At 38.9% G+C, this 26,041-nt stretch overlaps 1 protein-coding gene and 2 long non-coding RNA genes across 60 annotated transcripts in view; 1 reads left to right on the top strand and 2 right to left on the bottom strand.

The window, feature by feature from the left end:
- The window catches only part of RIMS2 (regulating synaptic membrane exocytosis 2), a 572,125-nt gene extending 549,621 nt beyond the window's left edge, over positions 1-22,504 (top strand). For all 50 annotated transcript variants that reach the window (XM_067711534.1, XM_067711541.1, XM_067711531.1 and 47 more), the window contains 5 exons: positions 14,635-14,776; positions 17,047-17,159; positions 17,457-17,558; positions 18,993-19,132; positions 19,636-22,504. In XM_067711534.1, the coding sequence (XP_067567635.1) occupies positions 14,635-14,776; positions 17,047-17,159; positions 17,457-17,558; positions 18,993-19,132; positions 19,636-19,854 (716 nt within the window). In that variant the 3' untranslated portion in view covers positions 19,855-22,504. The remainder of the gene's footprint in view (positions 1-14,634; positions 14,777-17,046; positions 17,160-17,456; positions 17,559-18,992; positions 19,133-19,635) is intronic.
- LOC137209993 (uncharacterized) lies at positions 13,578-16,303 on the bottom strand. The gene is made up of 2 exons (XR_010936220.1): positions 15,431-16,303; positions 13,578-14,276 (listed from the first exon to the last, which is right to left on the bottom strand). It is a non-coding gene; the product is annotated as an uncharacterized lncRNA (long non-coding RNA).
- Positions 17,287-26,041, bottom strand: part of LOC137209991 (uncharacterized) — a 127,269-nt gene continuing 118,514 nt past the window's right edge. For 7 of the 9 annotated variants that reach the window (XR_010936212.1, XR_010936211.1, XR_010936216.1 and 4 more), the window contains 5 exons: positions 23,818-23,877; positions 20,092-22,394; positions 19,160-19,317; positions 17,874-17,958; positions 17,287-17,551 (listed from right to left, as the gene is read on the bottom strand). This is a non-coding gene — a long non-coding RNA (uncharacterized lncRNA). Of the gene's footprint in view, positions 17,552-17,873; positions 17,959-19,159; positions 19,318-20,091; positions 23,137-23,817; positions 23,878-26,041 lie in introns of all 9 variants that reach the window. The other 2 variants (XR_010936219.1, XR_010936213.1) reach the window with 2 other exon arrangements.

Here is a 26,041-nt window from a genome sequence, read left to right as displayed (position 1 = left end):
AATATTTGTAGATCTGGTTTCTCAAGCTATCTTAAAGTGACTTGTGTTTCTGGGCTAGTGATTCTTGTTCAGTAATGTACATATATGTGATGAATTTGATTTGCTTGATTTGATGGCCTTCCTTCTTTGTTTAAAATATGGCTTGGCAATTATACAGAAGAAGACATCCTATCATCTTAAGGTTATTTAACTGAATAAATTAACTTATTTAATTTCTTTTACGTGCCACTATCTTGAAAATTAAGTTACAGGAAAATCATCTAAGGAACAAGAATTGTTTAAAAATCACCAGAAAAACTGAGGAAAGTATCTTTACAGGTGATAGTGAAGCTATGAGGAATTAATATAAAAGGAACTAAACAGACTGTTACTGGAAGACCTAGTTAACTATCCCCCACTCCTTAAGAGGCTACTACGTTATCTTATTCTAATCCTTTTGTAAATAATACACTTAATTCTCTTTTAATTTAATTTTTATTTTTTATTGAAGTATAGTTGATTTACAATGTTGTATTAATTTCTGCTGTACAGCAAAGTGGTTCAGTTATACATATATACATTCTTTTTTATATTTTTCCCATTATGGTTTATCACAGGATATTGAATATAGCTCCCTGTGTACTTAATTCTTAATAGTCCCATTTGATTAAAATGGAGCTTAACACTTTGCCCATGCTCCACTGGAATAAAAAATTCTCCATACACTTAAATATAATCCTCCTAAGTACAGACATCATGTCTAGCACAGTAGGTATTCAGTAAGTGTCTATTAATAACAACAGTAAAAGAATAACAGTATATAGTTCTACCATTCTTTTCAAGCTGAATATCAGTGTAACTGACTGCTAGCCATCATATTTATACTATTTTAAAATTATAGCATGTGATCTAGACTTACTAAAATTCAGTGATCATAGTTTTTGTACATTTTCACAATGCCAATATTGGGGACAGGACATGGATAGACAATAATAGTCCAAATACGTGTCTTTTCTTAGGGGATATTATTTTTCCTAGATTATGATTGGTTATGTATAATAAATCATTTCTTATATGAGTCCACATCATATTCAACAATAGCACAATTTTTATATTAGATTCTAGGTCGATAAAGTGAAGCAAAAGATTTTGGAATTTAAAAGGATAAATCAAAGAACAATTCCACTCAGAATGCTTATCAGTTATTACATTTTTAATCTAAGATTCAGAATCTTTCACTGCCAAGTGTCCAAATATACCCTTAAAGTAATTTAAATTTAATACAAAAGTCAAGTTAAACCCCAATTTGCTATCATCCTTCAGCAGGTTCACTAAATTCAAAAAACTAGAAATGGGGACAAACTTTCCTATGAAGACATCTTGTGTATAATGACATAAAAGAAACCCACTAGTAAGTTTCACTAGCTGTAATGGCAGCTTCCAGTTGCTGCCAAGGACTATGGTTAAGTGCTCTCTGCTGGTCTTCATAGACCATTATTATTGACCAGAAAAGATGGTTCTGTATATTTGTTCTATCTCTTATTGTAATGGTATTTGATTGGAGAGGAGGGGATTTACCTAATTCCATGTATGTACAATACTATTTGACCACTTGAAGAAAAGCTAACACAAAAATGATAAGTTCTACTTTTAAAGTATCAGTTCTTTTTTTCTTAAATTAATTAATCTATTTATTTTTGGCTGCGTTAGGTCCTCGTTGCTGTGCGCAGGCTTTCTCTAGTTGCGGTGAGCGGGGGCTACTCTTTGTTGCCGTGCGCGGGCTTCTCGTTGTGGTGACTTCTCTTGTTGTGGAGCACAGGTTCCAGGCATCCAGGCTTCAGCAGTTGCAGCATGCGAGCTCAGTAGTTGTGACTTACGGGTTCTAGAGCGCAGGCTCAGTAGTTGTGGCGCACAGGCTTAGTTGCTCCACAGCATGTGGGATCTTCCCGGACCAAGGCCCAAACCTGTGTCCCCTGCATTGGCAGGTGGATTCTTAACCACTGCACCACCAGGGAGGTCCCTGCAGTATCATTTCTTAAGGTTTAGATTTTGCCTAATGAGACTGAAATGAAAGGGTCATTTATTTTAGCTATTCCAGTGATCAGTTGTTCTCTTATTATTCCTGTAAGCCGAGGGCCAGGAAAGTAACATACATCAGTGAAGTAGGCCAGATATAATACAAAAGGGAAAATGCAGGAACTCTGAAAATCTGGAGAAAGCTTGTCCATCCAAAAAGGAATGGTGAATCCTCAGTTCTAGCTAATTGATGCCAAATTGAATATCAGCCCGGGGTTGGCAAATTTATTCTTCTCTTTTCCCTAAGAGAAGCTATAAATCTGAATGTTTACTTAAAGCCTTTAAATTTTAAAATGTTAGTGCCTAAGTGAAAAACTTTAAACACTATTAATTGAACCCACATACCTATTGACCAAGTGTGGCTTAAATGTGTGCCACCAGTTGGCACCTTCTGCCAAGGAAATGGTTCCTTCCCAGATTTTTTCAGTTCTTTTTCTTCCTTCCCATCCTCATTATCACCTTGATATCATTAGTCCTTGATAATTTAGAACTGAATTAGTCCATCTTTGAAATCATTTTCAGTTGAAGAAAAAGCTAACACAAAAATGATAATATCAGGGCTTCCCAGGTGGCGCAGTGGTTGAGAGTCCGCCTGCCGATGCAGGGGACACGGGTTCGTGCCCCGGTCCGGGAAGATCCCACATGCCACGGAGCGGCTGGGCCCGTCAGCCATGGCCGCTGAGCCTGTGCGTCCGGAGCCTATGCTCCGCAATGGGAGAGGCCACAACAGTGAGAGGCCTGCGTACCGCAAAAAAAAAAAAAAAAAAAAAAGATACTATCAGTTCTACTTTTAAAGTATCATTTTTTTAAATTTTATTAATTTTTTTATTTTTGTCTGCGTTCGGTCTTCGTTGCTGTGCACGGGCTTTCTGCAGTTGCGGCGAGTGGGGGCTACTCTTCGTTGCGGTGCATGGGCTTCTTATTGCTGTGGCTTCTCTTGTTGAGGAACATGGGATCTAGGCGTGCGGGCTTCAGTAGTTGCAACACGCAGGCTCAGTAGTTGTGGCTCGTGAGCTCTAGAGCGCAGGCTCCGTAGTTGTACCATATGGGCTTAGTTGCTCCACAGCATGTGGGATCTTCCCAGACCAGGGATCAAACCTGTGTCCCCTGCATTGGCATGCAGATTCTTAACCACTGCGCCACCAGGGAAGTCCCCATCATCTTGATCTTGACATTACTGTCTCTCCAAAAACTTCAGTAGATTCCCATCTCCTACTAAATAAAACCTTTAGCCTAACATTCAAAGTCTTTCACAATCTGGTTCTTACATTCAGTTTAGCTTCCCTACCTTCCAAAGCCCTTTAGGAGCCCAGTGAATCAGTAGAACTAAGCTTTTTTGTGCTTTATCTCTAAATTCAGTAGCTTTAGATTCAAAGTTTGGGGCAGTGGTGTCTGATCAGCAGAACCTCAGCCATTTACTCACGTCGTAATTGCCAGGCAGATTGGAAAAATGACAGCTGACAATTTTAGCTTCTACAGTTAAAGGATGGGTTATTTCTCATACATAGGAAGAGGGTTCAAATGCTGGTGACCCAAAAACCCTAACAAATATCCATCTAAATATATAATTACCATTTGCGGGGGGGAAACGTTAAGCTCAGCCTAATTACCTATTTTTAAGTCTTTAAAAATACTGGCTTGCTATTTGGTCTTTGCTCAATAAGGTAAAGTATATGTGGCTCTCTTAATTTTAACTTTTCCTGCAGATTTGGCCACCCAAAATATCTGTGGACATTTTTATTTTGCATATAGAACATAGTCAATCCCTCCACCAGAAAGACAATCTTAAAATGTCATCCATATACCATGCAGATTGAAATCCAGGATCTTTGAGTGATGTATGGTCCTCTCCTTCATATCCACATGTGGCTTTTCAGGTTATAGTGACCTGTAAACCTAAAGACACAGTATCTGCCTCCAGTACATCCAATTTAAGTGGTAAAGCAGCAGCAGGATAACCAAAATAAAAATTTTCGTCCACAGGAATCTTCCCACTTGGAGGGAATGGCGAAGATTGAGAGTAGAATACATCTCTTGGTTTACTCATCTGCGACTCTGGGTTCTGTTTTCTGGAAAGTGTTTCTTTGTCCTTTATTCTTTATGGCCACAAAGGTTTGCATAGAAGAGGGGGTTTCATAGCTTTCATAGCCCACTTCTTCCTAGTGCAGATTAGGAAAAAAGTAGGAGTTACCTTAGGGGTTGAACAGGCTTTTTTTTTAATTTTTAATTTTTTGGCCATGCTGCACAGCTCCCCAACCAGGGATTGAACCCAGGCCCACAGCAATGAAAGCCTGGAGTTCTAACCACTGGACAGCCAGGGAATTCCTAAACAGGCTTTTGTAAATGGGCTAGTAATTATTTTTTTCTATACAGATCGTTCAAAAATTCAGGAGGCTGTTTGATTCCAGTCAGTTTCAAGTGTCAGTGACTCCAACCAAACACCTCATTGGACAAAGATTTTAAGCCTCGAGATTCTGTTCTTTTAGTTTCCACCCTCTGTGCCCTGCCTACTCCCTTTGTTCTCAGTGGCAACCACCTTGATATCATCTGAAATCTGTGGGTTTGTGTGGGAAGGCAACCCCTTAATCCAGTTTGGCCAGCAGGCTCTCCCCATTTCTATGGCAAGGCCCCACTTTTTTTTTTTTTTTTTTGCGGTACGCGGGCCTCTCACTTTGTGGCCTCCCCCGTTATGGAGCACAGGCTCCGGACGCGCAGGCTCAGCGGCCATGGCTCACGGGCCCAGCCGCTCCGTGGCATGTGGGATCTTCCCGGACGGGGACACAAACCCGCATCCCCTGCATCGGCAGGCGGACTCAACCACTGCGCCACCAGGGAAGCCCCTCACTTTTTTATATATAGTTTTCTTCCTGCAAGTTTAGGATAATTTCACATTATTCCAATCATTTTTCAAAGAAGGATTTGTATAGCATTTTACAGTTTTCAAAACTTTTTCACAGAGCTTACAGTATCTGGTCCTTATTTATCACTACTCATTAAATACCACTACATTTCATATATTCTATGACATAGGCTAAGTCTAACCTCAAGTTTGCACAAAAGAACTCTGAGCTTTGGAAAGGGAGTTACCTGCCCAGAGTTTGCTAATGATCAAATAAAGACTTGAACTCATATCATCTGATTCTAAAATGGCATGCTCTTCTCACCACAAAAATACTGCCTCAAAATAGCTAACTTGAGAGTTAAGAAGAGGTTCGTGATATTTCATGTCCATTTTTGAGAGAGAAACAGGCACAAATATCAGTGGGCTGATGCGTGACCAAGGACAGATGTCAGTTAAAAAAAAAAGCCAAAAAGCAGGGGGAACAATTTTCTAAATAATTTCATTTGCCATAATAGCAACGTCAGGTAGTAGGAACAAAAAAGTACCATAAAAAAGACAACCCCCAAAAGAGTACAGTGAGAGCTATAATTTCTTATATTTAAATGTGTTAAGAATACCAAGATGAGGGACTTCCCTGGTGGTCCAGTGGTTAAGACTCCACACTTCCACTGCAGGGGGTGTAGGTTCAATCCCTGGTCGGGGAACTAAGATCCCGCATGCTATGCAGTGTGGCCAAAAATAAATAAAGTCACTAAGTTTGGGGTGGTTTGTTATTAAAAACAAAAAAACACCAAAATGATAAGCCTCAACTTTTATGGAAAAATATTAGAATGGTCTTACTGCAAAAGAGTCATAAGCTTGGTTTTATTTCTTGCTAAAATAAGGATTAATAATTATTAACAATAGTAACAAGTAATAACAACAGGAGCAGAGTGTTCTGATTCTCTGAGGTAGTCTCTTTCTCTTGTAAGGAGCCACCAAATTGTTTTCCAGAGTGGCTGTACCAGTTTGCACTGAATGAGAGTTCCTGTTGCTCCACATCCTCACCGGCATTTGGTGTTGTCAGTGTTCTAAATTTTGACCATTCTCATAGGTGTGTACTGGTATCCCATTGTTTTAATTTGCATTTCCCTGATGACATATGATGTAGAGCACCTTTTCATATGATTATTTGCCACCTATGTACTATCTTATTTGGTGAGGTACCTGTTAGGGTGTTTGGCCCATCTTATAATCAGGTTGTCTGTTTTCTTATTGTTGAGTTTTAAGAGTTCTTTGTATATTTTGGATAACAGTCCATTATTGGATATGTCTTTTGCAAATATTTTCTTCCAGCCTGTGGCTTATCTTCTCATTCTCCTGGCAGGATTTTTTGCAGGGCAGAACTTCTTAATTTTAATGAAGCCCAGCTTATCGATTCTGTATTTCATGGATCATGCTGTTGGTGTTGTATCTAAAAAGTCATCACCATACTCAAGGTCATCTAGATTTTCCAGGAGTGTTATAGTTTTACATTTTACATTTAGGTCTGTGATTCATTTTGAGTTAATTTTTGTGAAGGGTTTAAGGTCTGTATCTAGATTCTTTTTTTTCTTTCTTTCTTTTTTTTTTTTTGCATGTGAATATCCAATTGTTCCAGCACCATTTGTTGAAGAGACTGTCTCTGCTCCATTGTATTGCCTTTGCTCCTTTGTCAAATATCAGTTGACTATTTTTATGTGGGTCTATTTCTGGGTTCTGTATTTCTGTTCCATTGATCTACTTGTCTATTCTTTCACCAGTACCACTGTCCTGATTACTGTAGCTTTATAGTAACTCTTGAAGTTGGGTAGTATCAATCTTCCAACTTTATTCTTCTCCTTCAATATTGTGTTGGTGATTCTGGGTCTTTTGCCTCTCCATTTAAACTTTATAATCAGTTTGTCAATATCTACAAAATAACTTGCTGGCATTTTGATCGGGATTGCATTGAATCTATAGATCAAGTTGGGAAGACCTGACATATCAACAATATTGAGTCTTCCTATCCATGAATATGGAATAGCTCTCCATTTATGTAGTTCTTCTTTGATTTTATTCATCAGAGTTTTGTAGTTTTCCTCATATAGGTCTTGTACATATTTTGTTAGATTTATACCTAAGTAGTTCATATTTTGGATGCTAATGTAAATGATATTGTGTTTTTAATTTCAAATTCCACCTGTTCATGCTGGCATATAGGAAAGCAATTGACTTTTGTATATTAACCTTCTATTTGGCAACCTTGCTGTAATCACTTACTAGTTCCAGGAGTTTTTATGTCGATTCTTTCAGATTTTCTACATAGACAATCATGCTGCCCGTGAACAAAGAGAGTTTTCTTTCTTTCTTCTCAATCTCTATACCTTTTATTTCCTTTTATTGTTTTATTGCATTAGCTAGAACTTTTGGTATGATGTTAAAAGGAGTGGTAAAAAAGGAAAATTCTTGCTTTGTATCTGATCTTGGTGGGAAAGCTTCAAGTTTCTCACTATTAAGTATGATGTTAGCTGTAAGTTTTTTGTAGATATTCTTTATCAAGTTGAGGAAGCCCTTCTCTATTCCTACTTTACTGAGCGTTTATATGATGAATAGGTGTTGGATTTTGTTGAATGCTTTTTCTGCACCTGTTGATACCATCATGTGATTTTTCTTTTCTAGCCTGTTGATGTGATGCATTACATTAGTTGACTTTTGAAAGTTGAAACAGCATTGCATAACTGGGATAAATCCCATTTCATCATGGTGTGTAATTCTTTTTACACATTGTTGGATTTGAAGCTTCTACCCTAAAGTTACACAGACCAGTTTTGCTCACATTTCATTGGCCAAGCAAGTCACATGACTGCACTGAACTTCATAAATGAGGGAAATGTGAATATATTTAGACAGCCCTAATGTCTACCATAATTGTGACCTCTCCTTGTAGCTCACTTACTACTTCATAATAGCTGTGACAAAGCTGTTGGAATGAATGGATTTGTGTTAAACTCTGAAACAATTTTGGAAATCAACTGTTAATTTCTATTTATTTTAATTGTAAATGCCAATCCTGGATTAGCCCAAAAGAAATTGTCAGATATTTGTCCGTATTTTGTTTAAACTTTCTGAGATTTGAATTATGTTTATTATAGTAAGAAGCCCCGACAAACATAAGTGCACAAGCTTTTATACACAACTACAGTAATCTACTCATGAGTGTCCCCATATTGAGGTCTTGCAGGACCAAATAGGTAAATAAACCAACCTCTTTATGTCCAGATGTAATATCTGCTGATGGGAAGTCATTTTTCAGAATCTACCAACCTGTCTTCAGCCTGTTTCCATAAATCACTTCCCATATTAACATCAAGAAAATCTTGAGTCTAAAGTGAGTCTGTCTGCAAAAGGGGATGAGACTTTCCAGGTGAGAGCAAGCGGGAATGGGCTCTGTGGACCCAAGATTTGGAAAGAGGTCGCCCTGACATTAAGTTAGGCATTTAATTGTGAGTCTCACCTTGGGGCTTAGGAGAGTTTTCCAATCAGTAGCAGAGAGGACCTTTTTTTTTTTTTAACCTCTTTATTGGAGTATAATTGCTTTACAATGGTGTGTTAGTTTCTGCTTTATAACAAAGTGAATCAGTTATACATATAAATATGTTCCCATATCTCTTCCCTCTTGCATCTCCCTCCCTCCCACCCTCCCTACCCCACCCCTCTAGGTGGTCACAAAGCACCGAGCTGATCTCCCTGTGCTGTGCGGCTGCTTCCCACTAGCTATCTATTTTACATTTGGAGGACTTTTTGATTTTTGCTGTCAAGTCACTCAAAGGGTTTTGTGGTTTTCAGCATTGTTACGGGAAACTGACACTTTGGTTGTTTATTTACTCAAGTGGCTTTCTTTGAATTTAGAGGGTGCCAAGCAAATGAGTCATCAGACTAAGTAGAGCAGAATAACAAGGACACCTCCTGTGTTGCTTTATGCTTGTGACCTTTTGTAATTCAAAAGTTGATTTTTACCTACAGGCACCTTCTCCAAATATACTTCGGCTTAAAATACCACACCAGAATGAGTGGTTTAAGAACTCTGCAACAACGTAATCTGGGCCTTAGTTTTGTCGTTTGCTACCTGAGTATTTTTAAACATCTTTATACACACACACATATCATATATATAAATATATGATATGTATGTAGTGTATATAGGTATATATACTTTTTAAAATATATACTTTTTCTTATCATCGCTGTTGAGTTCTTACAGATAATTTCAGTTGTTCTACTCCTGTGGTCACAACAGGTTATTTTTATAGATCTCCCATTAAAAAAATAATCTAAAGAATTATCTGTTGTTGCTTGATAATTATCACAAATTTTTACCAGCTTAAAACAACACCCATTTATTAGTTCACAGTTCTGTAGGACACATGTCTGACAGGCCATGACTGGGATCCTCCTTAGGGTATTGCATGGCTGAAATCAGGGTGTAGGCTGGGCTGAGTTCTTGTCCGGAGGCTCTGGGGGAAAGTCAGCTTCCAGGATCATTCAGGCTGTTGGAAGAATCCAGTTTTTTGCTGCCTGTCAACTAGGCATTGCTGACGGCTGCTCTCAGGTCCTTCCCACATGGTCCCCTCCATCTTCAAGCCAGGAAAGGTACACCAAATCCTTCTTGTGTTTCAGATCTCCCTGATTGACTTTTCTGGAACCAGCCAGAGAAAGCACTCTGCTTTTAAAGTTTTCATGTGGATGTGTTAGGCCCACCGAGATAATCTTTCTCTCTTTAGGTCAACTGGTTAGTAACCTTAATTATGTTTGCAAAATCCCTCTTGCCATGTAAAGTAACATAGTCATGGGGGCCATCTTAGAATTCTGCGTACTATACTTTATATAGGCATTCTGTTATATAGATTCAGTTTTTAGGTTGAATAACATGACAGCATTCAAAACATTAAATGTGAATCACCATAATGAATTCTGTTTAGGTTAAATTACTTTTATTGTGAATGTGATGCAAAGGATTTGTGGTATTGAAAAATACATACTTCAAAATAGATAGCTAGTGGGAAGCAGCCACATAGCATAGGGAGATCAGCTCCGTGCTTTGTGTCCACCTAGAGGGGTGGGATAGGGAGGGTGGGAAGGAGATGCAAGAGGGAGGAGATATGGGGATGTATGTATATGTAGAGCTGATTCACTTTGTTATAAAGCAGAAACTAACACACCATTGTAAAGCAATTGTACTCCAATAAAGATGTTAAAAAAAAAGAAAAATACATACTTTTTAAATAAGTCTATAAATATATCAGATAAAAGTACATTTAAAAGACATATTTTAAAAAGCTATTATAGTGCTTCCCTGGTGGCACAGTGGTTGAGAGTCCGCCTGCCGATGCAGGGGACACGGGTTCGTGCCCCGGTCCGGGAAGATTCCACATGCCGCGGAGCGGCTGGGCCCGTGAGCCATGGCCACTGAGCCTGCGCGTCCGGAGCCTGTGCTCCGCAATGGGAGAGGCCACAACAGTAAGAGGCCCGCGTACCGGAAAAAAAAAAAAATCTATTATAAATGCTCAGCATATGCCTAGAATTCTTTGATTCCATCAGATGACAGGGAGTAGCCTTATCTCCTCAATATATGCTATTAATCATGGTCTTGGTCATTCATTAATGACACAAACTCATAGACTTTAGAGCTAAAAGAGATCAGAGATCTTCTGGCACCCTCCCCCTCCTTTGTTCTTTTGTTTGTTTGTTTGTTTTTGCGGTATGCGGGCCTCTCACTGTTGTGGCCTCTCCCGTTGCGGGGCACAGGCTCCGGACGCGCAGGCTCAGCGGCCATGGCTCACGGGCCCAGCCACTCCGCGGCATGTGGGATCTTCCCGGACCGGGGCACGAACCCGTGTCCCCTGCATCGGCAGGAGGACTCTCAACCACTGCGCCACCAGGGAAGCCCCCTCCTTTGTTTTTTTCCATAAATGAGGAACCTGAAACTCGGAGAGGGATATGACTCAGAGAAGGCCATAGAGCCAGCTAGTCAGTGATAAAGATCGGCCTAGAATACATGTTTTCTGATTTCCTTTCTGGTAGAAATAACAGTACCATTAATTGAAGATTTTCTATATAGCAGGCACTATCCTAAGCACTTTAAATATATTATTTTCCTTAACTGTCACAAAAATTATATCAGGTAGGCATTACTATTATCATTGCCATTTCACAGTCTGAGAAAGCTGAGTCACAGAGAAGGTAACGTGCTTCATGTCACCCAGCTAGTACATGATAGAGTAGGGATTCTAAGAGAAACAGTTGGACACCAGGGCCTGACCTCTTCACTATTCTCTGCTCTTTCCACCCCACCAGCTGCTTCTAGCAGGGCCTTCCACATGTACTCATAGAGTTAGCTTAGTATCATCTCCATGGACAGCTGTCCAAGCTACCCATTGGTTATATTCTGACAACAAAATAGTGAATAGCAGAGAACTTGGAGTCGGGGAACTGTGTATAAACTCTGGTTCTGTCATTTTTTGTTTGGCTTCAGGGAATTGTGTAACCCGCTGGGGCCCTTGGATACTGGATCTGTAAAATGGGGATTAGGAGAGTTGTTCTGTAGAGGACACATGTAAAAAGCAATCTGTAAACAAAAGGATTACATGCTCGTTGTATTGTTATTCTTTGCCAAATGGTCACTAGTTCTCATCAGCCTGTAATAGCAGATTTTCAAGTCACTTTTGCTGTGATAAGAGTCAGGCATTAAATGAAAACCAGTAGATTTTTGACACTGCAAAGGCCATGTCCTGAGACCTTTAGGAAGTCATGTTTTCTGTGCTTATCCTCATTCTGCATTTTCAAACGTTACTGAAGTTGTATATCTCACTTGGTGGTGGTTTTTCATGCTTCATAGGCACTCTTCACAGGAAGCGAACGGTAAAGCTACACGGAGAGGCCTGGACTCAGCCATTGGCCTGGCTCCCTCACACCAGCCCAGCACCTTTCATGATTCCAGCTCACACCTGGACAAAATTTTACTACTTTTTTTTTATTAATTTTTTTTGGAGTATAGTTGATTTACAATGTTGTGTTAGTTTCTGCTGTACAGCAAAGTGAATCAGTTACACATATACATATATCCACTCTTTTTTAGATTTCTTTTCCATATAGATCATTAGAGTACTGAGTAGAGTACCCTGTGCTATACAGTAGGTTCTTATTAGTTACCCATTTTATACATAGTAGTGTCTATATGTCATTCCCAATCTCCCAATTTATCCCTCCCCCACCCTTTATTCCCTGGTAACCATAAGTTTGTTTTCTACATCAGTGACTCTATTTCTGTTTTGTAACTAAGTTCATTTGTACCATTTTTTTAGATTCCACATATAAGCGATATCATATGATATTTGTTTTTCTCTGTCTGACTTACTTCATTCAGTTTAATGTGGCCATTTGGGGATCACTCTCAAATGAAATCATAAATATTGAATGTATGGCTATCAAGGTCTACTCTTCATCCCCATCCTTTTTGTTATTGTTGTTGTTATTTCATCCTCTTTAAGTATATGTGTATTTTTTGCTATACTGTTCGAAAGTAAGTTGCAAACAATATAACATTTCCTGTCTAAATACTTCAGCGTATGTATCTCCTAATGATAAGGAAATTTTTTATAACATATGCCACTATCTACCTAAGGAAATTAACAATTTTCTTATCCCATCTAATACTCAATTCATATTCATGTTTTCCCTACTTGTCCTAACATTGCTTTTAGTGTTTTGCTTTTAGGGTTTCTTTTTTTGTTGTTATTTTTCTTGAAAAGAAACCAGTCAAAGTATACTTAAAGCATTTAATAGTTACATCCCTGTGATATTTTTAAAGCTGGAACAATTCCCCCACCTTGTTAGTTTGTTTTCATGATATTAACTTTAAGAGACTAGGTCAATTCTCTTGAACAAAATCCCATACTCTGGGTTTGTCTGATTTTGTGTGTGTGTATCCTTTATCTTGTTATTCTATCCTCTCTATTTTTGAAACCTTAGAAAAGTTTTAGAAACTTGTTAGAAATGTTTTTAGAAACCAACTTAGAAGTTGGTTGCAAACACCTGATTAGAAACAGGTTGTGTACTTTTGTCTAGAACAACTTGATAGGTGCTACGGTGATTGCCCCACTATTAGTGCTAAGTTTGCTCACCTGATTAAGATGGCAATAGCCAGGTTTCCCAGTAGTAAAGTACGTGTTTTCCTTTAACAATTAGAACTAATTTGTGGGATGATTTTTTTTGGCTCATATGAATATCCTTTTATCTAATGGCATTAGCATCCGTTGATGTGCCTTATTTGAATCACTTATTCCACTGGAGGTTGCCAATTGGTAATTTTAAAGTTTTCTCACTTTTTACATGTATTAACTAACCATTTCTCTGGAAGGAAGAGCCTTCCGTCATCAGTGGGGGATGCTTTAGCTCCTCTCAGTAGTTCATATCAGTACAACATGTTTTACTATCAATTATCTAAAATAGGCTCAGATTAGGGAACTGAGTTGTAGATCAGTGATAACATATTTTATATATACTTTTTAAAGCATTTTGATGTACATTAAAGTTGGAAGTGGAGAAGAGATGAAATTTAAAGCAGTGTTTCAAAATGGTGAGCAGATATTATAAGAGGTTTGATGGAAAGGATTTCCACAAGTCACTGTCAATATCACCAAATATTTATTGATCTAAAATGAAATTATTAATACCAGACACTACAAGAGCTTACCATATCCCAGAATACTAATGATATGAATAGTCAATGTGGATAAATATTTAGACCTGACAGGAAGTAAATTAATACAAGTAATTTGAACCATCCCCCTGTTGCTGCAGCTTCAGTCATCTCTCAGCTCCACATTCCAACATGCAAGGCCTTTGATAACTGGGGCTGTTTCTTGGATCCCCATCTGCCCATTTTTCAAGCCCAGCTCACGTCCCAGCTCCCTCTGTGATGCTCTTCCTCCCTGACCTCTGCAGATGGCACTTCGCACCTCTGTCACCTCCGTGGTACTTGACTCAGTTTCCTGTTTGGTCTTCTAATTGGCTTCCATAAGCAGACCTCCTATTCAGACTGTTGAAGATCCTTAAGAACATGACTATCCATGACCAAAAATTTAAAAGCTCTTTTTTCACATGGCATTGCTGGGTTTTGCATTCCTTATGAGAACCTCTCTGAAAGTGACGAACAGATGTGAAAGTGTTACCAGGCGAGGCTATCTCCTTAGTGTAGCTTTCTTTGCTTTCTAATACTGATCACCCTGCAAAAACAGGTTTTTGTGTGAAAGTTAAAGCTAGAATTGAGGATTACTCACCACCTATTCTTTGGAAATAATGTGAAGGCCTACTTCTTTGACTATGACAAAAAGAAAGAAAAAAGAAAAAGGCGTAAATTAATCTTGATTTAAATATTACAATGAAAATAAAGCTTATTTTACATAGCTTGAACCTCTTTGTTCCTTTTGTTACCAATTTGAACACTGTTTTAAAGGAAAATAAAACAATGGTATTTTGTGCTTCTTGAAGATTTTTTAGAAAGTTTTCATCCCTCAACAAGACGTGATTTGGAATACCTTTTCTCTCTGTCTCCTTCATAAAAGCATTTTGTATTTATGCAGGTTCTTCATCTGAGGACCTCAAAGCATTGGCTGCTATTCTTTGTTACCAGATGATGATGACAAAACTATCACCCCTTTTATTTTCTGTCCGTGCAGAAGCCAGTGGTAAAAAGCTACGGAGCACCGTGCAGAGAAGTACAGAAACGGGCTTGGCTGTGGAAATGAGGAACTGGATGACTCGACAGGCAAGCCGAGAATCTACAGATGGCAGCATGAACAGCTATAGCTCAGAAGGAAAGTGAGTGATGGCTGGCTGGGCCGTGGTCTCCATGCCTTGCTGGAGACCTTCTTCTCTACCTCACTCTCTGTGCTTTCACCAAAGCTAACTCACACGCCCTATAGCACCATTTTAACTTTCACTGGCTGATTTGCTGTGAAGAAAACTTTTGCTTCCCTGCCACTGAGAAATGTGACATATCTGGCTTTGTATATCAATGGAAATAGGTTTGGGGATAAAGTGTTTCAATTTAAGGGCAAGATGCTAAAATGTGACTGTCACAAATAGAAGTTTGCCCTACCTTGAAATAATACATAAAAGCACAGAAATAATAAGCACTTGTGCCTATGCCACATGTACGATGCTAATTTTTTAAATCTTTGCTCTAAGAGTTATTACTAAAAAATATAGAATATCGATACATACTTAGTTCCATCCAGGAACAAACAGTTCAGATAAATGTAACAGCCAAAATGAAATGCCACAAAGTTGGTGAGCCTTTCCTTTATGTAGTTATCATGTAGCTTTCCCTTGACTCCACTGTGTCTGAGATATTTTTAAAGCATTTGTCAAGATTGTACAGCCCTGTCACCAACAAATTAACAATAATTAGCAACTGCAGATCGTAGATGGGTGTGTAAAGGACATTAATAGAGGAAAGTGGGGTTTACTGACCTCATCTGTCATCACCATGGCAGCATCAGATGCTTAGGCAAACGTGTGTAGTCAGTTCACAGACGTGAGGCCACAGGAGCAGCTGGCAGAGTGCTGATGACTTGCCCTAGGGATCATTTGTCTAACACAATTATATGAATACGAGATATATATGGTTTCCATACATTTATAAGTAAGGTTATATGGGATATTTATGCAAGCATTAAAAATGTTCGGATTAACTGTATATTTGGGAATTAATTAAGCTTGGGGGACGAAATAGATTTGACGTTAATCAAGGAAGTCTTAAAAGAGATGGAGAATCAAGTAAAAAAGAAATGTGCAGTGAGCACTCATCACTGCAAAGCACTGCGTTAGACACTGTTAGGGATATAAAAATGTTCAAACTATGACCCCTGTGCTCCAGGTGTTTATAGTCTTATTGGAGAAATGGGATGAAAACTCATAAATTCATTCGACAGATATCTCCATACCTTCTAGTGTTCTAGGCACTTTGCTATGAGTTGGGGATATATGTCATACGAGGAAGCAAAAATCAGTTGGTGGTTAGACCATAGGCTTTAGAATCATATAGGCTTAAATTCTAATCTGTTTTTTGGTGCTATAGAAACTTGGGCAAGTTATGTAATTTTTTTAAGATTCATTTTAATTGATTGAGTTTAACAAGTACTTACAGTATTTCAGGCATGGTTCTAGTGCTGGATATATATCAGTGAACAAATAAAAAAACCCTACCCTCATCAAACTTACAGTCTAACAGATAAGATGGACAATAAACTTGAAAAATTGTTCAAATAAAAGAAAAATTAGGAAAATATATAATATTTAATATATAATAGATTAGATGGTATAAGTGCTAAGGAGAAAAAGGTGAGAGAAAGTGGAAAAGGTGGAGAAAGTATTTCAAGGAAGAGGGAGGGATCAGTTGGGTCAAATGAGGCTAATATGTTCAATTAGACAAGTCTGGAGTATTAACGGTCGGATTTACCACTGTGGCTGTTAGGTAACCTTGATCAGAGAAATTTTGGTGGAGTGGAGAAAAATTGAGGACGAGAGCGTGGAGTGGAGAAAAAATGAGGAAGAGAGCAAGGAAAAACGGATTCGATTTTCAAAGGAGAATGAGAGGAAAGGAATTGAAGATTTCAAGGAGAGAAACGGGGTGGTAGCTGGGGAGGGAAGAAGGTTAGGAAAGGGATTTTTTTAAGGTGGAAGAAATAGCAGTGTGTTTGGGTGTTGATGGGAATGATCTGATCTGAAGACTTTCTTCATCGATAAAATGGGTTAAATAATAGAACCTCCGTCATAGTGCAGCTAAGAGATTCAGTATGCTAATGCCTGTCATGGAATAAGTGCTCAAAGTGTACTGAGTGCTATACATAGAAATCACAGTTCATGCCCTCCAGACAAGGAAAAGAAAGGCACATAAACAGAGGCTTGCAATACAGGACGAGGGCTGCTAGGGGATAAGGAGGGAGAGCCATGGAGGTGCAGTGGGGAGGTTGGGATCCAATTAATGTAAGTGGCAAAATAGTGGGACCAGCTGCTCCTGCCACGGAAAGGGGGCTAGATGGAAACAGGAGTGGAGGGTTTAATCCTGTGTGTTATTTTACTTTTAGTCTGATTTTCCCTGGTGTCCGCTTGGCCTCTGATAGCCAATTCAGTGATTTTCTGGATGGCCTTGGCCCTGCCCAGCTAGTGGGGCGCCAGACTCTGGCCACACCTGCCATGGGTAAGAATTTGTCACGTGATTCATTGTTTTTCTTTTAGATTATTGAAAATCACATTCTTTAATTTCATAGGATCTTTAACAGTATTATCAGGAATGAGTATCTTAGATTTAAACAAAAAACTTTGACTAAATTTTTCCATTTTAATTTGTATGCTTTTTAAAGTAAAGTATCATTGATAAATTTTTAAATATATTTGAATTTAGGAAAAGATGTAGGAAATGATGAAACAATGTTAAACCAAGGTCTTTGGCACAAACATTTCTCTCACTGTTTGTTTCTTCCTCACACGCCATTAGGTGACATTCAGGTAGGCATGATGGACAAAAAGGGACAGCTGGAGGTGGAAATCATTCGGGCCCGTGGCCTTGTTGTAAAACCAGGTTCCAAGACACTGCCAGGTAAGAACAGAAGAGATTCTTCTATTATTGTTCATAATCCACACTTTTCAATTCAGAGACTGTTTTTGATTAGATACTGGAAGCTTTGCTCTTAAATGATCAAGGATACTAATAAATGATACTGGAAGCTTTGCTCTTAAATGATCAAGGATACTAATAAATGAGACAGTTAAGTGGTAGTTTGTGTGTTTGTCCTGAGTGAGCACCCAGTGAGAGTGGCCAGATGGGGATAAGACAAGTCGTTAAGATAAACACATATATGGTAGAAACCACTGCAAAACAAAACCTATCACATTCATTTTGTATGACACGTACATAAGAAGTTCTTGTTAGCTAGTGTTTTGTGTTATTCTTCAGTTTATCTGGAGCTTTTAAATTCTCCTTAAGAATCCTTAGAGTCCTGGAATTAGAATAAAAATAGTTACAGGTTCCCAAAGTAGCATAAGCCCATATGTGAAGGACAGTCTAAGATTCTTACTTCCTGTAATATATAGAGAGTCACCATTATAAGTTTTTATTGTGATGTCACATATTTCATACCGAAATGTCATAATCTAAGGTGCTTCGAGCCATGGGGAATGCCACAGGTTCCAGATGTCTGATGCAGAGATGTAGAGAACACTGGATCTGACGTATAGAACAATTCTGAAACTTGGTTTCTCACCTCAGCACCTCCACTGACTGAACTGTAATTTTGAATCTCTAGCTTCCCTGTCCCTGCAGAAATTCCAAATTGTAACGTATGTTGTTACCTATTGTACAACCTTGCGGTGGTGATTAAGACGGTTGTGTTCATAAACGTCTTGGCGCTTAGTCAACTGACTCTGCTAGAAAGAATCCTGCAGTTTGTACATGCACGAAAATGTTATGAAGAGTCTGTCAGAAAAACTTGAACCCGTGGTAGTCATAATTAGTTGCCTCTTCCTGGCTAATTTGAACATATTACATCAAACCCCACCCCTGTTGTGTACCCACACCATCAATAAATAAACCCTTTTGAGTGATCAATGATTTGTGGGGATGGGTGAGTAAAACAATCTAATTTCAAGCACGTTTAATTAGATTTAAGTATAGACACATGAAAAACTGAGCGAGACCTCTTTCTTGAAATTGTTAGGGACTGGAAGCATTTCTCCTTTTTTTAACGCGGTTGTTCAAATCCATATAACCAGTTGATGGCAAAATAGTAATCAACTCAGATGCTATGTTAACATTGCCTAAAACTACCTGAATGGCTGATAGTTATCTATTGTTTAGCTAATGATTTTGACGTAATGTGGAAAGGCCAGTGATTTTTGACCGCTGGCTCTTCCAGCCTAAGATTAAGCTGTGGCAGATGTCACCTGTAAGCTGGGTGTTCCGTAACCATAGCTCATCACTTAACTCTCCTCTGTGTTTTCTTTCCCAACTCTCCTCTGTGTTTTCTTTCCCAAGCACCATATGTAAAGGTGTATCTGTTAGATAATGGAGTCTGCATAGCCAAAAGGAAAACAAAAGTGGCAAGAAAGACGCTGGAACCCCTCTACCAGCAACTATTATCTTTTGAAGAAAGTCCCCAAGGAAAGGTTTTACAGGTATTTACTGAATTATATATTCCTTACCTAAGAAAGTGTCTTCATGGAGTCAGACTTTGTATCCAACATCTTTTCTTATCACATCCTTTTCCACTCCTCACAGCTGAAATTCTTGGGAAACTTCAAAGTAGTGGCCAGTGCTATAAAGCTATACACACTAGGGAACTATCGATATATTCAATATCCTGTAATAAACCATAATGGAAATGAATGTGAGAAAGAAAAAAAAAGCTATACACACTGTTGTTTCCTTTAAAGTGACTGTAGACTCGTAAACCCCCATCACACATAAGCTCCCATCTTCCCTGATTGCTCATGATCTGAACACTCCTGTAAAGTTTTCCTAACGTACCTTCGGATTCTAGCAAAGACAACTATCCCAGTAATTAAATACAACTGCATAACTTGATGTTTGATGTCAGCACACTAACTGAATGTATTTTAGTTGACAAGCTTTTACATACATGATTATACTGACATTGCTCTTTTAATTTTGTCAACAGATCATAGTCTGGGGAGACTATGGCCGCATGGATCACAAATCCTTTATGGGAGTGGCCCAGATACTTTTAGATGAACTGGAGCTGTCCAATATGGTGATTGGCTGGTTCAAACTTTTCCCCACTTCCTCCCTAGTAGATCCAACCTTGGCCCCTCTGACAAGAAGAGCTTCCCAATCATCTCTGGAAAGTTCAACTGGACCTTCTTACTCTCGTTCATAGCAGCTGTAAAACTGTTGTCATAGCAACCAGCGTTACAAAAAAAGAAAAAAACCCCACAGGTCGCAAACCCTGGTAACACTGCATGCTTAATGTTGTGTCTTCTGAGCCTGTTTCTAGGGATACAAAGCGATCCTGTGTTCTCAGAGGAAGTTGCACACATTGTGCCCTAAAGAAGGCCCTCAGGTGAAAGAGCGGAGCTATGACGAACTATCAGGTTTGGAGTTCAATAACACTCACGTTTTGGTCCAATCTGAAGCCATGGATTAATCTCAAAGAGTCAGTTTCATGCAACAAAAGCCCTTTTCAATGGCACCTTTATATTTTTATCATTCCTTTTTCTTCATTTCTCTGACCCCAAAGTCCTGTGATGCCACAGAAATGGAGCTATCCAGCCATTAAGCCATGTTACAAGTCAAGGCATGAAGTCCTAGGAAGCATCAGGTGAAAAGCAAGAGACCAAAGACTTGGTCCAGGATGAAAACGTCAGCGCTCCTCTGGACGGGAGCAGCCAGTCGTGTGACAGCGTGAACAGTGGCAGACTTCAGAGCTCCAGCAGGCATGGTACCCACTAATGCCAAGATGAGTTGGACTCTGAAAAACAAAATTCTGTGGCTCCACTGTACTGAATGAAATTAAACTTTTTTTTGCATGGACACAGATTAGCTGAATACTTAAATTATTTTCTTGGGGCTGCAACTTGCAAAAAATAAAAATAAAAATCAGCCATTTTCAACAATTTATATTATTTTTAAAAATAAATTTCACTAGTGCATGGTTTTAAAAAAGGGAGAGAATGCAACAGGGTGATACAAAGACACACCATGTTTATTCTTTAAAGTAATCATAGTCTGTGTTTTGGCAGACATTACAGAAGAAAATACTTTCTAGAAAATACTTAAAATTCATGTGACAAATAAGTATAACATATTCAATTTATTTCCATGTTAAATATACAAATATTAAAGTTCAATATGTGCAAATTGTTCACATCTTTCTTCCTCTATCTCACTTTTCTTCTTCTCTTTTAAGCTTTTATTTTCTTTCTCCCTACCAGAGTGAACATTATGCTAAAAAATTACAAGTTTTTGACCTGATACTCTCTTATACCCCATGTTTGATTCAGAGCTGTAGATGCTTCTGAATCTCTGAGTTTTTCAAGGCGGGGAAAAAACTAAGAGCTTTCTTTATTTCAAGCATGTTGAAAAGGATTTTGCAACATGACTTGGGAGTACATTAGAGCAAGTCAGCATGTATTTGATAAAGAAGATATTTGAACTTTTGCAATTTATTGTACAGTGCATGGTAATTTTATTTTCATCTTCAAAGTTCAGTTTACAGGAAAATCCTAAAATCATGTGGCCATTGTAATGTCTAATAAATTTGTTTTTAGCACCAGCATTATTCATACAGGGGTTAAAGTATTATTTTTAGAAGGTCTTAGGTTTTGTGTTTTGTTTTCTAATTAATTAAAGCATGAAGCAATTCCTTTAGCCAATTTCCATTTACTATGTGAATAGAAACGCTAACAATTTGAAGCCCTGAAACACAAGACTGTTTATTAATTCATTTATCCGTAGTAAAATTCAATTTTTCACAAATTATATTTCTAAAGAAATATAGCAAACATAAATTTGCAACAGATAATTTTAAAGCTCCAATTTTTAGGTGACTCAAAGAAAGTCAGTCTGCCTATTTGCAGTTCTTTGATGCCATCACCAAAAGTCTACACCCGAATCCCCAAAATCAAACCCCTGCCTTTGGTTTTACAGACAGTTATTACCATTGGGTGGTGCTGCAAGGTCAAATTTCTCTTAAGTTCCCCGACTTAGGAGAAAAGTCACCGAGTAATGTAATAAACCACCCATATTTCTTTGTTTCTTTCTGTGCACTTTGATAACACATTCTTATAGATGGATTTTAACTTCTTGCAACAACTTTTGAAATCCACGTACATACCATTTGTTTAAGGCCACGCACAAAAATTGCTCTCTTGTGTTCCTTTTTAAGTTCAGTGTTGACCATTCAAAACTATCATGCTTGATACGGTGCAAAAGTTAAAAATGAGTATCACTAAAAATGCCTTCTCTTTATGTGGTGCAATACGAAATACACCGAGACTGTGTCTTGACATTCTGAGACCTACGATGGACCCAGGTAAAGTTGAAAAGAACGAACAAAACTTTACGGAAATAATTTAGACACTTGTGTACCAGCAACAATTGACTTACTAGACCTATAGTGTCTATACTCTCCCTTAGAATAAACATTTACCATTTTCCTGATACTAAGACGCAGTCACATAATCTTTTGTGCATATTCCTATATAAATTATTTCTAATTTTAATAAGAAGGACATGACTGTATGGAATATTTGTACATACCTGTCATTATGCAGTATTTATTTTAATGTTGGTGTATTTTTTTTTTTTAATTTTCACATGTCTGCACCTCGACTTGTGGTTTAGTCATGTAAATAGCACTATTCCAGTGACCATTGCTGCCCTGTACATAGTATGTTTTAAAAGTAAAGGGAATTCCAGCTGGAAAAAAAAAAGGGCAGATTAGTCCTGTAATGAACACCAACTAATGTAAAACTCAAATTCATTCTCGTCATGGTATTTAACACTTTAAATAAAACATTTTCTTTGCAGACGTTGTATGCATGGCCTTCTGACTTCTTCCCACACATTCCCAAGCCTGCTACAGCTCATTCCCTGAGCCCGCACGTGATTTAAAGACAATGAAATCATCTTTTCCGCCTCTCCATAACAGAAGCAAACCGCTAGTCTCAGCAGAGAGCCCTCAGTAGAGCACTTTAAATGCCAAAGGATTTCGGCTCACATCATTAAAATTGGTTGCTTTTTAAAAAGATTATTGCAGAATTGAGGTGCTTTCTGACGAAATGACTCAGCAACTCAGATTTAAACGAGTGAGATTTCTGAGTCAGTGTGGCCTCCACTGACAGCAGTCAAAGAGAATCACGCACAGGCTCTGCCATTCCCTGTTTGGAGATGGCTAGGGTGACAGTTGGCACTATGCTATGTGTTTCCACTGATGTGTCAGTTCAACTTTGTGGGGGACTGGGGTGGGGTGCATTTTCAGTTGGGGACACACACGTGGTAACCTGACATGGAGCAACTGATATATAACAACCTGTCCAAAGACTGGCTTCTATTGAGTGAGTATGAGTGGAGGAGAGGGTCTCTCCATACCCTTCTAGGGTGGTTCCTCAAACTGCGAGAAGGAACCCCAGCAGAGTTCCAGTGGAAGTCCTCCCCGGCTCTAAATTTAAGAGCGCGTTTGATTAATTAGAAATCCAACTGAAATCCAAACCTAGTTCTCTCTCCATTCCTTGAACCAGCCATTGCTTTCATTTCCAAGGACTCAATTCCAGCCCAGTCCCCCATATCTATCCCATATTTTCACTATTTAATATATACTCTCTGCTCTAGCAAGCTATTTGCTGTTCATACACTCCTAAAAATCTCCTTGCCTTTTTTACATGCCCTCTCCTGAAAAGCCCTTCCACTTTCTCAGAAGTGATCCATGTTAGTCCCTTCCTGCAATTCCTGGCTCAGGACTGAGCTCTCCTGTAGCAGTTCCTGACTAAACCCTAACCACATGGCTGCATCGACGCCAACACCTTCACTTTCCCAGGAACTCCAGACACCCAGGGTCCACAGGCAAAGATGAAGGACATGATGGTCACTATCATGGGGGCTGTGGGCGAACTGGCCAAGAAATCACGAAAGCTGTCTGTACTGACTTAACCTTTAACATTCTTGGCATAAAAATCACATTCTCTGCATGTTTGTCTCCACTCACACAGCTCATGATGCCTCAATATCCTCTAGCATCCATGGACTGAATGAACAGAAGTTCATACATCCACCTTTGGTTTGTGAAATGTGTATTGAGAAGCAGTGTGTAAGAGGGAATAAAAAAACAAAAAAAACAACTTACGGCACTCAAATTCTTCATATGACTTAAGTCACTTAGTCTCTCTGGCAATCATTTCTTCACCTGGGAAATGAGGAGTTTGAGTTAAACATTCTTCCATCATTAAATCGACACTTTGACTAACTGATAAGCTCCTTCAAGGAAGGGACCATATATGGGTTTTTCCCCCCTTTTGTATCCTCAGTGATAAGAACAATGCTGGACACATAGACGTTCCATAAATACCTGCCAAATTAATGAATATTTAGTCCTTGCTATTTTGAGACACTATTTTAGGCATTGTAGTGAACAGAAAAAGCATGGCCCTATCCCCATGGGACTTTCATTCTGCTAAGGAAGGCACATATTGGGTAAAAAATTACAAGTAAGATAACTTTCCAAAGGGGATAAAAGCTATGGGAATATACAGCAGTGTTTTAACCCAGTCAAGAGAGTCGAGGAAGGCTAATATCTATAAAAATGAACAGGAGTTAAATACAAGGTGATGGTGGCAATGGGAGATGGGAGTTAGGTGAAGAATATTCCAGGCGGAGAGAACAGCAGCTGAGAAATTTGAGGGTAGGGAACTGTAACTCTACCACTTAGTAGTGTGTCTAAAGCAAAGATGAGTTCATACGAAGTGTTTATGAGTGAACAAGTGAATAAACAATACAGATTTCTGTAGCCTAAGCTATTTCTGAACCATTGAGGTTTTCCTTGAGAAGATAGTTTTAACTTAAACTTGATGCGAGGACTATTCATAAATAGTCATTGGTGAGGGATAATCCTCTATTATATTTAAGATGGTTCTCAGAATGCTCCTCAGTCCTAATCCCATTCAATTGTTAGATCTTTGAACATAGGAACCATGGTCTATAGCTCTGTACCCAGCATAGCACCTAGCTCAGCACTAAGCACATTACAGTTGCTGAATACACAGACTAACAGTGAATATCCCTTTCAGATATTCTCGGAAAGATTGTGGTTATCAACTTGGAAGATTCCCGAGTCCTAAAATTTATGTTCATAGTTTGTATACGGTGCAGTTAGAAAGACTTTAAACCTGTGGTGTTCTTAATGCCCGAGCACCAGCTTCCTGCCATTTTGCTTTGAGGTAGGGGACTATTTTGTTTAGTATGCTTCCTTTTCTGATCTATCCATAGTGTTCCCAAGAGACCTGCCATTTTCTAACTAGTCCCATTCTTCTGGCTTCAACTGATGGTGGTATAGGGGGTGCAGACTCCTAAAATGGGTCAGTCTGTACCCTGGCCTGTGAAGATGTGTTATTTTTTGCCTTGATACCAAAGAGGCAGTTCATCTCCAGTGACAGAAACTATTAGATGGGGGAAAAATAAAAAGGCCAGGAGCTGTCAGTGGCTATGTTTTCTGATATATGATGGAAATTGGATTAAGAAAGAGAAGAAAGTCAGCAAAGCCAAAGTGGAGGCATGAATTGAAGAGAGTCCTGCAGGTTTCACATTCCTGGTTCCGTTACGACTGAGGATCGGCTGCATCTTTGCTCTTCCAAGAGAGCCCATACATTCAAGCTCTGGTTAGTTGGGTGCCTGCTATATGAAGTCACAAGTCCTAATTAATACATTTGGCCAAGGACAAGGCTGATGGAATCATAGAACCTTGAAGGAGCCTTTGAGGTTACCTAGGACAATCTCATAGTGTTAAGAGAAACCCTAAAAGGTGGCCATCAAACCTCTGCTTGCAAGTGGCTGGAGAGATAAATTCGGGAATATAGCTCGTTCCATGGTCTCTAGCAGACTCTCCTTTCTAGCACCTAACCTAAATCTCCCTTCTGGAATTTTGCACTTCCTGGGCTCAGTGTTTCCAAGTCCAAGCTCATACTGCTCACCACACAACAGGCCAAGAAATCAAGAGATGAGTTGTTGGGGCAAGGAATAGCGAAAAGCTGGCAGACCAAGAAGATGGTGAACTTGTGCCCCAAAGAACCATCGTGCCTGAGTTAGAACTCAGGCTTCTTTTATACTAAAAGAGGAGGGAGTAAAGTCAAACATTTCCTGGTTCTGGTCCACCTCCATAGGGGATGTGTTAATTTCTTCCTGCCTGCAGTCATTCACAGGTGGGCCTGGTCAGGATGTTTCCTGTGAGCTAAACAAAGGTTTATTTTAGCTTAATGCTCATTACCTGGGAGACAGGGTTCCCAGAGATGGGCCACTATGTATAACCTAAGCTTATAGGCAACATACTTATAGTGATTAACTTGTAATAGAATACA

This window comes from Pseudorca crassidens, chromosome 17 (assembly GCF_039906515.1).
Source record: "Pseudorca crassidens isolate mPseCra1 chromosome 17, mPseCra1.hap1, whole genome shotgun sequence".
In the NCBI taxonomy this organism is placed as follows: domain Eukaryota; kingdom Metazoa; phylum Chordata; class Mammalia; order Artiodactyla; family Delphinidae; genus Pseudorca; species Pseudorca crassidens.
The sequence above is the reverse complement of the archived record's forward strand: the minus strand, read 5'-3'. Positions and strand labels throughout refer to the sequence as shown.